The sequence below is a fragment of the Phyllobates terribilis genome, unplaced genomic scaffold (assembly GCF_046119375.1).
Source record: "Phyllobates terribilis strain yellow unplaced genomic scaffold, ASM4611937v1 Scaffold_2__4_contigs__length_985480577, whole genome shotgun sequence".
Lineage (NCBI taxonomy): Eukaryota > Metazoa > Chordata > Amphibia > Anura > Dendrobatidae > Phyllobates > Phyllobates terribilis.
This window is the reverse complement of record NW_027362762.1, coordinates 113,595,833-113,609,901: the sequence shown is the minus strand read 5'-3', so window position 1 is coordinate 113,609,901 and position 14,069 is coordinate 113,595,833. Positions and strand designations below refer to the sequence as shown.

General features: G+C 43.6%; 1 protein-coding gene across 8 annotated transcripts in view; it reads right to left on the bottom strand.

Moving 5' to 3' along the window:
- The window catches only part of FRY (FRY microtubule binding protein), a 444,805-nt gene that overhangs the window by 138,837 nt on the left and 291,899 nt on the right, over nucleotides 1–14,069 (bottom strand). For all 8 annotated transcript variants that reach the window (XM_073662506.1, XM_073662507.1, XM_073662508.1 and 5 more), the window contains one exon: nucleotides 5,911–6,050. In XM_073662506.1, coding sequence (XP_073518607.1) covers nucleotides 5,911–6,050 — 140 coding nt within the window. The remainder of the gene's footprint in view (nucleotides 1–5,910; nucleotides 6,051–14,069) is intronic.

Here is a 14,069-nt window from a genome sequence, read left to right as displayed (position 1 = left end):
ACAATTGCTCATTTAGCCCTTTTACCCAGCTAATTCTTCTCTTTTCCATTAGGTCTATGACATCACATGATTAAAAACTGACTGGCTAAATGGAGTGAGTAGGATTGTAGTTCTAATGATGACTCATGCAGGGAAAATAGACTTCCTGTTGCTACATAGAGATTAGAAGGATTCAGCTAATCAGTTTTTAATCCCGTGGTATCACCGACCTAAATAGAAAGAGTAGAATTATCTGGGTAGAAAGGCAAAATGAGCAATTGTAAGTACACAGTGCTATATAATATGATGACTGCAATATATTAATAGGATAAAAATATAGTTGGAGTGCTTCTTTAACTATTAACCACGTCAGGAAAAATATAGCACAGACTTTGATTGTGTAATTTTCCTAAGGTTCATATTTATAAACTCCATCAGAATTTCCATATAAATGCCCCCCCCCCACCACACACACACACACCCACCAACAAAGCCATTCAGTATAATGGGGCAGACTCTACTTTGGCCTTCGTTTCAGAAGCGTCAGTCTTCTTAGGAGGACACAAAAGTATAGTCTACGCCCTGCCACAAATTGTCCAGTCTTGGACCACTTTTGGTAGGTACTAGCCACTACATACATTACCGAGAACACCCTACAAGACCTGCCTGTTTGGAGATGCTCTGACCAACTCATCTACCCATCACAATTTGGCTTTGTCAAAGTCGCTGAGATCCTTACTCGTGTCGTTTTCTCTGCTTCCAACAAGACAACTTCAAAAACCGACTGGATCACCAAGTATTGATAGGTGCCAGTATGACAAGATAATCAATGTTAGTTACTCCACAGAACAGAGGTTTTAATGCTACGGCTGATAAGTGTATAAGACTCACATACACACGTGTTATGCTCCAATGCTTTAACAATAGTTTTTAACTAATCCTACTCTACGAATAACTCGAAGAAAAGACAAGCTTGGAAAACACACAGTCTATTTATCTCCCTACTTGATTAATGAGAACAATGTTACACCATTTTCAAGAATTACAAACTTGCATTCGATCTGGAAACCTTTTACCACTTCAATAAATAAATAAGAGACATTCCAGCTGTGACTAAAAGGGAGCAATCTCTTCTCTGGAACTGTTCATCAGCCCTAAGTGACAGGTACAACACTCGAAGACTATAGATGGACGGATATACAATAGTCTTCACTAGACAAGAGTAAGCAATGGAACAACTGGCAGCATCACATCATACTCGACTAGTTCAAGAACGGCGGAGGTCAACTTTGCAGCTGTAAAACACTAACAATGCTATGACTGATCAACAGTCTATATGGATTACAAGACACTTTGAACCAAAACAGAACAAAGAGTTTCCTGTCTTGATTAATCACTGCCCTATAGACTTTATAGGCGAGAAACGTTGTCAGATTCTTCATATTCGACGCAACGTTTTCCATATAGAGGAGAAAATTTACATCATGGGCTTTAGAGCAAGAAACCTACAAATCAGGTGCCATCCAACCAACCAAACTGTAAAACAGTCATCAAGCTATTTTCTTATATCACAGTATATAAAGACATCTTCTGCTTTGAAGACTTTACTGATATTTGACACCATGCTGGGATATAAGAGCGATAATCGATAAAACGATCGAGCATCTGTTCCCAGGCCGTTGCACACTCCGTGCAGATAAACACAGGAAGAAAAAAATAGTGATGCATCCTAAGCATTTTTCCAGTAAAATAATGGACACCAGGAGTGGACTGAGACAGAAGAAGGCTCCTGTGCAATCCAATAGCTCATCATAATGCACAACTCCACCTGCTTTGGGGGTGCACGTGGACCTCCTAACCTTTTGTGCCCCTGTGCGGCTACACAGGTTGCACCAATGGTATGTCCAATCTTGATGGACACAGTGGCAGAAACCTGAGGGACCTCACTATAGTCAATAAAGTCTATTTGGAGACTCCATAACAGTGTACATCATAAATGCAAGGAAAAAAATATTGACATATGCGGAGTTTTTTTCTGGCAATAGTCAAAAGGGTCTGTCGGGCGCTTTAGAGATCCAGCATCTTAGGGATCCGGAACTACCATTAATTTAGTTTCAATGACAAAGCAGAATAACAGAACTGGTGACTGTAAGTGATAACATGCTACAATCCAAGTAAAAGTCCAAAGAGATCCCACATCTTTGTTCAGATACCCAACACATCCCCTCCTCCATACAGGATTTCGGGATCTACCAGGGAAGAGGTTTCTGCTGTACCAGTTTAAAGTTTAGTGCAGGTACCCATCTGAATGATACACGTGGGCACAGTTATTATCAACGGCCTTCAGCTCGATCTCAAGCTAAGGCAACTTGATGGATGAAAACCCTCTATAGGAAGATCAATCTTGTGCAAGCCTAGACAGGTCCACCAGGGTCTTCTCTACTATTATCTTGATAGTATCAAGCCATCGGGTTGCTGGTCTTCCTCTTCGGCAAGTTCCTTCTATTCTTCAGACCATGATGTCCTTCTCCAGTGATTGCCCTCTTTGTATGAGGTGTCCAAAGTAAGCAAGTTGTAGCTTTGTGATTCTTGCTTCTAGTGACATGGCTTGATTTGTTCCAAAATTAATATGTTTGTTCTTCCTGCCATCCATTGTAATGATAACATCCTTCTCCAGCACCACATTTCGAAGGCGTTGAATCTTCTTCCTTCTATCTTGTTTCTTTATCGTCCAGATTTCACATTCATATGTTACTACAGAAAAGACCAGACTATGTACGAGTCGGTTCCTCATCACCAGAGAAATGTTCCTCGATTTGAAGACCTTGTCCAGTGACTTCATTGTTGATTTGCCCATAGCTATTCTCCTATTGACTTCCGGTGTCATCGCTACATCTTGAGTAATCACTGATCAGAGTAGGTTGAAGCCCTTTACAACTTCCAATTAGTCACCATCCATCTCATTACCTTGGTCAAAAAGTGCGCTAAGAAGTTCACATTTAAAGCAAAGAATACAGTTACATGAAAAAGTTTGGGCACCCCTATTAATCTTAAGCTTAATGTTTTATAAAAATTGGTGTTTTTGCAACAGCTATTTCAGTTTGATATATGTAATAACTGTTGGACACCGTAATGTTTCTGCCTTGAAATGAGGTTTATTGTACTAACAGAAAATGTGCAATCTGCATTCAAACAAAATTTGACAGGTGCATAAGTATGGGCACCCTTATCATTTTCTTGTTTTAAATACTCCTACCTACTTTTTACTGACTTACTAAAGCACTTTTTTTGGTTTTGTAACCTCATTGAGCTTTGAACTTCATAGCCAGGTGTATGCAATCATGAGAAAAGCTACTTAAAGTGGCCACTTGCAAGTTGTTCTCCTGTTTGAATCTCCTCTGAAGAGTGGCATCATGGGCTCCTCAAAACAACTGTCAAATGATCTGAAAACTAAGATTATTCAACATAGTTGTTCAGGGGAAGGATACAAAAAGCTGTCTCAGAGATTTAACCTGTCAGTTTCCACTGTGAGGAACATAGTAAGGAAATGGAAGAACACAGGGACAGTTCTTGCTAAGGCCAGAAGTGGCAGGCCAAGAAAAACATCAGAAAGGCAGAGAAGAAGAATGGTGAGATCAGTCAAGGACAATCCTCAGACCACCTCCAGAGAGCTGCAGCATCAACTTGCTGCAGATGGTGTCACTGTGCATCGGTCAACTATACAATGCACTTTGCACAAGGAGAAGCTGTATGGGAGAGTGATGCGAAAGAAGCCATTTCTGCAAGCACGCCACAAACAGAGTCGGCTGAGGTATGCAAAAGCACATTTGGAGAAGCCAATTTCTTTTTGGAAGAAGGTCCTGTGGACTGATGAAACCAAGATTGAGTTGTTTGGTCATACAAAAAGGCGTTATGCATGGCGTCAAAAAAACACAGCATTCCAAGAAAAACACTTGCTACCCACAGTAAAATTTGGTGGAGGTTCCATCATGCTTTGGGGCTGTGTGGCCAATGCCGGCACCGGGAATCTGGTTAAAGTTGAGGGACGCATGGATTCCACTCAGTATCAGCAGATTCTTGACAATAATGGTCAAGAATCAGTGATAAAGTTGAAGTTACGCAGGGGATGGATCTTTCAGCAAGACAATGATCCAAAACACGGCTCCAAATCTACTCAGGCATTCATGCAGAGGAACAATTACAATGTTCTGGAATGGCCATCCCAGTCCCCAGACCTGAATATCATTGAACATCTGTGGGATCATTTGAAGAGGGCTGTCCATGCTCGGCGACCATCAAACTTAACTGAACTGGAATTGTTTTGTAAAGAGGAATGGTCAAAAATACCTTCATCCAGGATCCAGGAACTCATTAAAAGCTACAGGAAGCGACTAGAGGCTATTATTTTTGCAAAAGGAGGATCTACTAAATATTAATGTCACTTTTCTGGTGAGGTGCCCATACTTATGCACCTGTCAAATTTTGTTTGAATGCAGATTGCACATTTTCTGTTAGTACAATAAACCTCATTTCAAGGCAGAAACATTACTGTGTCCAACAGTTATTACATATATCAAACTGAAATAGCAGTTGCAAAAACACCAATTTTTATAAAACATTAAGCTTAAGATTAATAGGGGTGCCCAAACTTTTTCATATAACTGTATATAGCGATATAAGATGTGAAATATATAATCCGAGTGTTCAATCATTGCACATATCTTCTATCTATCCTGCTGCTACATTTTTGTTTTGCATTGCATAATCTACGCATTTATTTAATCTTTTTGAAGGTGATGGTGGCTGAAGTATTTTTTTTAGTTTTACCTCCATATTGGTCGTGGACACAGCACATTTGTCTAAGGCGGTTTTCAAATCGGCATAGACTAAATCTCCAGCAAAAAAAAATAAATATATCATATATCTATATATCTATATATATATCTATATATATATATATATTGGCCTGACGGATGCCAAAAGTACACTCTTCGAGCACATAGAGCCCACCTTTCCTGTTCACATACTACAACCAGACACTGCAAAACGTGTGAAAGTTGTCCAAGGAAACTTGTCTAATCCCCTCAATGTCCCCCAACCACCAGAAAAGCAGCATGGGTGTCGATTTCTTTAATCGTTAGTGTCCTTAGTGAAATAAGCCTCATTTAGGCGTCCATGTAACACGTTTCATGTGTTGACTGAGATGCACGGACAGGCCGCAGGCCTACTGACCTGAACTTGACAGCCACATAGGAGGCTGTCAAGTTCAGGTCAGGAGACTCGTGCCCATTCTGTGCATTACAATCAATCCACTAACTGTGTTCTATGGACATTTGAAGGAGGCTTTACTAATTTTTGATGAATCAACTTTTAGTCTGCAGCATCACAATATGCGGGTGAAGCAGGACTAGTCCGACAGGGCGGCTCTTCCACCATGATTGACATCCTACATACACTACTTAATGTGGAAGGAATATTATGTGGGCTGTCGATCATGCCCACGGAGGCTTGATTACAAGATCCAGGTAGTATTAGTCAGGTAGAAGAGACGACCCTCCGGACTAGTCCTGCCTCATTAACCTCTGCGACACTGCAGAATATAATTTCATTCTACAAACGATGCAGCTTTAGTAATTGCATAAAACACTATCAGAAACCTGCACTCAACACCTTTTAAAGCCAATAAATAATCGCTGCAATAGCTAGCCCTTTAAATTGATGCCTCTATTATGCAGGTGATAGGTCTCCTGGAATAAAGTAAGCAATCATATAATCAGAGAAGTCCTTAATAATTAATATCAGACCTGTGACCTTTCTTATAGTCAGATCGGATTATGATACCTAATATAAAACATTTACTACAGACACATAGGACCATACAATTATTCCTTTTATACCATCATTTATATCTGGTATTACTGGCATTTTTACCCTTTGGATTTGGTGTTTGTCCTCGGCCTGTACTCATGAGACTCGTCTTCAATGCCATTCTGACGTTTGTACCAGTCAAACAAGGTGCGCAGTATGGAGGGTAAGCAATAGTCGGACAAGGAGCTCATTGAGCTTATTACCTGGCGAGAGAATAGTCCGGTATTAATACAAAATATACAGACAATGCAGCACTTATTACTCGGGGCAGTAACATAACACATGCAGATGGCAGATCAGCACAGGGGACCCCTCATCTAGAATCATCAAGAAATCTAGTGAGTGGACCAACTCAGAGTAAACTTTATTCATCAGGTAGATTTCTTTTATCAGCAGTGGTCTTTATAGATATCTTGGTGTCATCTACGGACATCCTAATATCTATGGGGGTGGCACATCCTGACCCCTCCCCCCAGAAAATAACACTACACACAAAGGCATATTGTGGTGAATGACAAGGAAAGCTTCTGACAGTTTGATGTTCCACGTTTATGTGGAGGAAAAAAAAAGTAATGAGAGGGGTGTAATTATCTTAAAAATCCATGTCAGAATGGCGGGATAATCCGGATATTAAATTGAACATTTTACGAGTCCAGCTATAACGTGAAAGCTCTCCTGAGTGCAAGTGTAATCAGCCTCCACCCGCCCACCCAGATCGATTAACAGCTGCAGCTTGTACTGAGTAGAGTGAGATCTCAGCAGCAGCAGCAGCATGGAGGAGGAACACTGAGGAGCTGTGAAGTAGGGTAGGTGGACAGAGATTAGCATTATACAGATGTTCCGACATGGATTGTTATAGTTAGTACACAAACGTCATCAAGTCTAACAGATCTCTATAATGATTTATGCAGTTTTAATTGTGAAACCCGGTGAGGTTTTCATTTCAGTGGAGAAAGCAACACATTGATGTCCAATTATAATCTTAAAATCAGACATCATTAGCAATTCACAATGCCCACCTGCTATTTATTTCTCTAAGGTATGAAAACATCTTCATGGTAGGCTAGGGTTTCACCTTTTCCTTACTGCCATGCTTTATACTACTGCACTGTTTGATCACACAGCTTCCTATGGCACAACATTTTCTTCTCTCCCTCTATATCATATACACACACAACATTGTGTACAATGTATGATGAGAGAGAGAGGGCAGAGAGATAAGGGGGGGCGGACAGGGCAGAGAGATAAGGGGGGGCGGACAGGGCAGAGAGATGGGGGGGCAGAGAGAGAAAGGGGGGGGGGACAGGGCAGAGAGATAAGGGGAAGGGGGAACAGGGCAGAGAGATAAGGGGAAGGGGGAACAGGGCAGAGAGATAAGGGGGGGGGGGACAGGGCAGAGAGATGGGGGGGCAGAGAGAGAAAGGGGGGGGACAGGGCAGAGAGATAAGGGGAAGGGGGAACAGGGCAGAGAGATAAGGGGGGGAACAAGGCAGAGAAATAGGGAGGGCGCGACAGGGCAGAGAGATAAGGGGGAGAGGGGAACAGGGCAGAGAGATAAGGGGGAGGGGGGAACAGGGCACAGAGATAAGGGGGAGGGGGGAACAGGGCAGAGAGATAAGGGGGGGAACAAGGCAGAGAAATAGGGAGGGCGCGACAGGGCAGAGAGATAAGAGGGAGAGGGGAACAGGGCAGAGAGATAAGGGGGGAACAGGGCACAGAGATAAGGGGGGGACAGGGCAGAGAGATAAGGGGGAGGGGGGAACAGGGCAGAGAGATAAGGGGGGGAACAGGTCACAGAGATAAGGGGGAGGGGGGAACAGGGCAGAGAGATAAGGGAGGGAACAAGGCAGAGAAATAGGGAGGGCGCGACAGGGCAGAGAGATAAGGGGGAGAGGGGAACAGGGCAGAGAGATAAGGGGGAGGGGACAGGGCAGAGAGATGGGGGGGCAGAGAGATAAGGGGAAGGGGGAACAGGGCAGAGAGATAAGGGGGGGAACAAGGCAGAGAAATAGGGAGGGCGCGACAGGGCAGAGAGATAAGGGGGAGAGGGGAACAGGGCAGAGAGATAAGGGGGAGGAGGGGACAGGGCAGAGAGATAAGGGGGGGAACAAGGCAGAGAAATAGGGAGGGCGCGACAGGGCAGAGAGATAAGGGGGGGAACAAGGCAGAGAAATAGGGAGGGCACGACAGGGCAGAGAGATAAGGGGGAGAGGGGAACAGGGCAGAGAGATAAGGGGGGGAACAGGGCACAGAGATAAGGGGGGGAACAAGGCAGAGAAATAGGGAGGGCGCGACAGGGCAGAGAGATAAGGGGGAGAGGGGAACAGGGCAGAGAGATAAGGGGGAGGGGACAGGGCAGAGAGATAAGGGAGGGAACAAGGCAGAGAAATAGGGAGGGCGCGACAGGGCAGAGAGATAAGGGGGAGAGGGGAACAGGGCAGAGAGATAAGGGGGAGGGGACAGGGCAGAGAGATGGGGGGGCAGAGAGATAAGGGGAAGGGGGAACAGGGCAGAGAGATAAGGGGGGGAACAAGGCAGAGAAATAGGGAGGGCGCGACAGGGCAGAGAGATAAGGGGGAGAGGGGAACAGGGCAGAGAGATAAGGGGGAGGAGGGGACAGGGCAGAGAGATAAGGGGGGGAACAAGGCAGAGAAATAGGGAGGGCGCGACAGGGCAGAGAGATAAGGGGGGGAACAAGGCAGAGAAATAGGGAGGGCACGACAGGGCAGAGAGATAAGGGGGAGAGGGGAACAGGGCAGAGAGATAAGGGGGGGAACAGGGCACAGAGATAAGGGGGGGAACAGGGCACAGAGATAAGGGGGGCAGAGAGGGAAAGGGGGACAGAGCAGAGAGATGGGGGCAACAGGGGAGAGGGAAGGGGCAACAGGGGAGAGGGAAGGGGCAACAGGGGAGAGGGAAGGGGCAACAGGGGAGAGGGAAGGGGCAACAGGGGAGAGGGAAGGGGCAACAGGGGAGAGGGAAGGGGCAACAGGGGAGAGGGAAGGGGCAACAGGGGAGAGGGAAGGGGCAACAGGGGAGAGGGAAGGGCAACAGGGGAGAGGGAAGGGCAACAGAGAGCGAAGGACGACAGAGAGCGAAGGGCGACAGAGAGCGAAGGGCGACAGAGAGCGAAGGGCGACAGAGAGCGAAGGGCGACAGAGAGCAAAGAATATATAAACATTTTTAATATGGAGCTGTGTGAACAAACAGTGCAGCTGTATAAAGCACGGTAGGACAAAGCAAAATCCCAGCCTACTATGTATATAACATACACCATACACACACACACACACACACACACACACACACACACACACACACACACGTAACATTCTTCTTTTTCTATAACAGATATAAAAGGGAGAATAGAGTTGATATATCCATCTATATACAGACACACCAGAAATACCATTTGGCAGGAGGCGGTAGGAGTGCAGGATGCCTTATACAAGCAGACTGCTGACTGTTAAGGTGTAACCCACATCTCATTGCCAGAAACAGAAGTTAGAATTCTTAATGATTTCATTCACAAATATACCAGATGATTCACAGTGAGCGCAAGCAGCCTCCATGTTCTATATACAAGTGATGCTGCGAGCACGGGATAAAGGTCAGCATACATACAAGTCAATAATCCTATATGCACATAGGCATCTCGTTCTCTTTCATGTCCCTGCAGGAAGGAAGGGTGGGATTTCAATGAAAACCTGACTCTTATGGAACAGGAAGGGAGGGGAGTCTAGCCAGCAAGCTGGTTGCTCAACCCATTCATTTATTGGAAGTAAACCCAATGAGGAGAAGAATCCGGGCTCTGTGCTGGTGGTGGAAGGGAGGGCACTCTTGTATAAATATGCCCTTGTTGCACTAAATGATCATATTCTTCCATCATAAATGAACTGCATAAAATTCAGTTATATCTGTTCCAAGCAGAAAAAAAATGATTTTTTTTAAACTTCTCGCTCATGTACCATGAAATAGTCTTTAATATTTCACTTGGCATCTTGTATGCTTATACTGCAACAGTACCACAACTTTTCTTTAACTGTTTGGAGTCTGAATCATTTCACTTTCATTATGTAACCGTAGCATTTAAAGAATGTTTGTCCCTTTTGGAATGCCCCATGGTGACATTTCTAGAACTCGCTGGTTATAGCTCTTGGAGATATCAGCAGACCACGTGGGCCAGGGCCAGACCAAGGTTAGCAGAAGCTCCAGGGCCAAAAGAATTAGTGAAAAGCCCATTTCTAATTTGGTCCTTTTTATCAACCTGGAGATAAGCAGAGGCAGAAAGGTCTGGTGGTCGCTTATAACCCTCCGGCAATAGCAATAAATGTGCCAATCAGGGAATCAGAGGACCAAACAACAAAGTGGAGCTTTGACTTTTTGGAATTAATTGTCGATGTTCTCCAACAAGGGAATAAAAAAAACTGGCAAAGGCCTCGTGGTTCCCAAAAAACCTCTCCCAGATCCACTGCTGCTCCCATTCCGATGCTGCCTGGGTCCTTGACTGTCTCTACTTTCTGGTCCTAGATTGATATGTAGGAAATGCTAGAAAAACCTCACTTGGCCAATCACTGACTGCAACTGGGTCTCGCCACAGATTGGTGTTGAAACAGGACCAAAACAAAATTTAGGGACCCAGGAGAGTTGGAATGTGAGTAGCAACTGATTGCTGGACAACCTCTTCATGGCTTTGTTCCCACAATGAGTTTTTGGTGAGTTTTTTTCCGCTGCATATTTTAAAAAAAATGCAAGTAACCCATTTTACTTAATGGGTGCAGAAATGGTGCAAAAAAATTGCAACATTAAGAAATTCAACAAAAGTTCATCATGGGCACACAGCCTAAAACCTTTATATTTAGGTGACACAAAGCTAGGAGGGAAAGCTAATACTAGAGAAGAGAGAGAGAGGATTCAAAAAGACCTAAATAAACTGGAGCAGTGGCAGCAACCAACAGAATGGTTTTTAACAGGGAAAAATGCAAAGTACTACATCTGGGCAATAAAAATGAAAAAAGCATATACAGAATGGGAGGAATAGAGCTAAGCAACAGTACATGTGAAAAAGACTTAGGTATACTAATAGATCATAGACTGAACATGAGTCAACAGTGTGATGCAGCAGCAAAAAAGGCAAATACAATTCTGGGATGTATTAACAGAAGCATACAGTCTAGATCACGTGAAGTCATTATCGGTCTTTACTCCTCTTTGGTCAGACCTCATCTGGAATACTGTGTACAGTTTTGGGCACCACATTTTAAAAAAGACATAGACAAACTGGAGCAAGTTCAGAGAAGAGCGACCAGAATGGTGACTGGTCTGCAAACCATGTCCTATGAGGAACGGTTGCAGGATTTGGGAATGTTTAGCTTGCAAAAAAGAAGACTGAGAGGAGACTTAATAGCTGTCTACAAATATGTCAAGGGCTGTCACATTGTAGAAGGATCATCTTTATTCTCATTTGCACAAGGAAAGACTAGAAGCAATGGGATGAAACTAAATGGGAGGAGACACAGATTAGATATTAGAAAAAACTTTTTGACAGTTAGGGTGATTAATGAGTGGAACAGGCTGCCACGAGAGGTGGTGAGTTCCCCTTCAATGGACGTCTTCAAACAGAGGCTGGACAGACATCTGTCTGAGATGATCTAGTGAATCCTGCTTTGAGCAGGGGGTTGGACCAGATGACCCAGGAGGTCCCTTCCAACTCTACCATTCTATGATTCTATGATATTACTGTAATTTTTTTTTTTTTTTTTTAACACAACCCCACAGCTGAGAGGTGACGGTTTCTAGGTGGTGGAAAAAACCCCCTGGGTATCTGTTTCTTTTGCCATCTTATTAGATCACCTGGCCAAGAGGCTGAAACACTGCAGAATACAGTGCCATACAACTTTCACACAAGGTATGGGAAAGATTTAGTGCAACACAAAGGGAAGAGGGAAAGGGGGGAGTGGAGACCTCCTGGCTAATAGATTATTACCCTGTCTCCCCTAACGTCCCCATATTGGCTCTTCACCAATCGCTGCACGCGTTCCTTGCCCTGTCTTTCCCTGGCGTTTGGCTAAGGATAGGGAAGGGAGGAGATGAGCACTAGTCGATCCCCACTGACACTAAAGACAACAAGTGGGGACAAACAAAGGGGAATTGCTTAGCTTTAGACGACTCCAGACAACTGCGCACACGTCCTCAACACCAGAAAAGACGAAGTACTGCTCTTGCTCAAGCCTTCACATGGAGTAATGAATATCGCCGGCACCTCCCTCTGGAACACAGCAGGTATTTATACACCCAGGCCAGAGTGTTAATTAGCCAGAGCAAGGTAGCCGCTGGGTCCTAGAGACAGCCTCTAAGGTGGTGTCTGTAATGCCAAACATAGAGATCTCCTGCAACTAACTTAAGGGCAACTGTCTATCACTACTGACACACCAGTGACATCACCTTGAGACAGGTTTCTGGAAAGCGGGGCACAATTTTCAAATTTTGAAAAAAAAAAAGAAAAGAAGAATGAAGCAAAGTGAGACCTAGATCCAAAACAGAAACTGTAGAAAGGCAGTGAGCCTTGGAAAGATCTTGTAGAGGACAATGATGGGTATGTGGGGCAGTTAAATGACTGACTTTTATTGGGAATTGGAAAAGATGGCATATGGAGTACGGTTCTATGGTCGAAGCTCAGACTGGCCGACAGGAGAACAGGTGTATCTTCCGGTGGGCCCATGCGCAGGACTGGACCCATTGATTCACTATGTACAGACAAAGGAAAAATCTCATCAAACTACCCAATTTATAAATATATAAAAGCATAAGCAAATTTTTGAAAGAGGGTAATTTAACATTTGCATGATGTAGTTGAACAGTTGGCGTCCATAGTTAATAGCGGGCCCCAATCTGACACTGTATGGACCCCTAGGAAGTACACTCTGCGCATTAATCCAGAGGACATGAATATGGTATTTGGCTGGAATATCACTTGGACCTCATCCAAACTTAAACGCCTGTAAAAACTTTTGAACTGCTGTGTCCTTCGGTCCGTTACACATGAGCCATCAAAAGATTATAATGAAAAATGGCTGAAACATTACTAAAAAAAGCAAACAATTCTTATGGAATTTACTTTCTTTGTGTTCTAAACAATTTCCAGTTTGAATTCTAAGTGAAATGAGCATAGAAAAAAAAAAAAGTTGGTCTCCATGGAATAGCGTATTAATTAGATAACAAGGTCAGGAAAGGAAGAGCTGGTTAAGTCCTGTTCACATTGACATTAGTAACTTTGCTTAAAATAGGCTGCCAAATGTCTTCATCACAGCCTTTCCTTAAGTAGAAGTTGTACAAGCGTCTGGCTAAGCCTCGGGCTCCGGCTACTTTATCTCTTCGTGCTGGGGCCGTTATTATCTACCCTGTGTTCCCGCCATGTATCAGATGAAAGAATGACGTCACCGGCGATGAAACATTGACTGCAGCCCTGTCCACATTTTCCTTTTCCTTTCTTGTAAGTGGCTTTTATATCCACCCAGAAAGTACCTTTGTATAAAGCTGCTTATAGTTATAAGGACATGATGTAATAAAACCCAGGGTGGGTCACATGGAACTAAATCACACAGCTAAAAATACCGACGGGAGGGGAGAATAAGCTAAATATCGACGCACAGGGAGCAGAGGGCAAAAGGTGGGAAGCAATTTATGTGAATTGCTATAAAACCATTTCCTTTTCCCATAGTTGTTTAGAAAATCATCTTTCCGATCACGTGACCAATTAGAACCTTCTCTGGTAGAAGAATATACTTTACTATCGTTTACTTTATAGACTTTTAAAAATTCCTACGGCTCCTATTTTTAGTACATTGGGTGTTCTCCATTTTCAGCCATGACATTTACCATTTGCCAGTTCTATACTCAAAAAAAACCCCAAAAACGTTAAAAACAAAAACGGACAATTTCGGATGAATCCAATTGCCTTATTATTAGATTTGCAATGTTTTTGCTGCAAAAAAAAAAAAAATCCCGCAAACCCTGAAGAGCTGGCAAAAACACAAATATTAATTGACCAATTTGTTAGTCAATATGGTCCATTGATTGCCCATAACAAGTGCGGATCAAGGATAGAACAAGTTCATCGAGCACATCCCCTGTTTACATCATGATTTTTAGGCCTGGGTAAGCAATATGATCAATCAACAAACGAGCATTTTGCTAATTTGTCAGCTAATTGCTGCTATGTA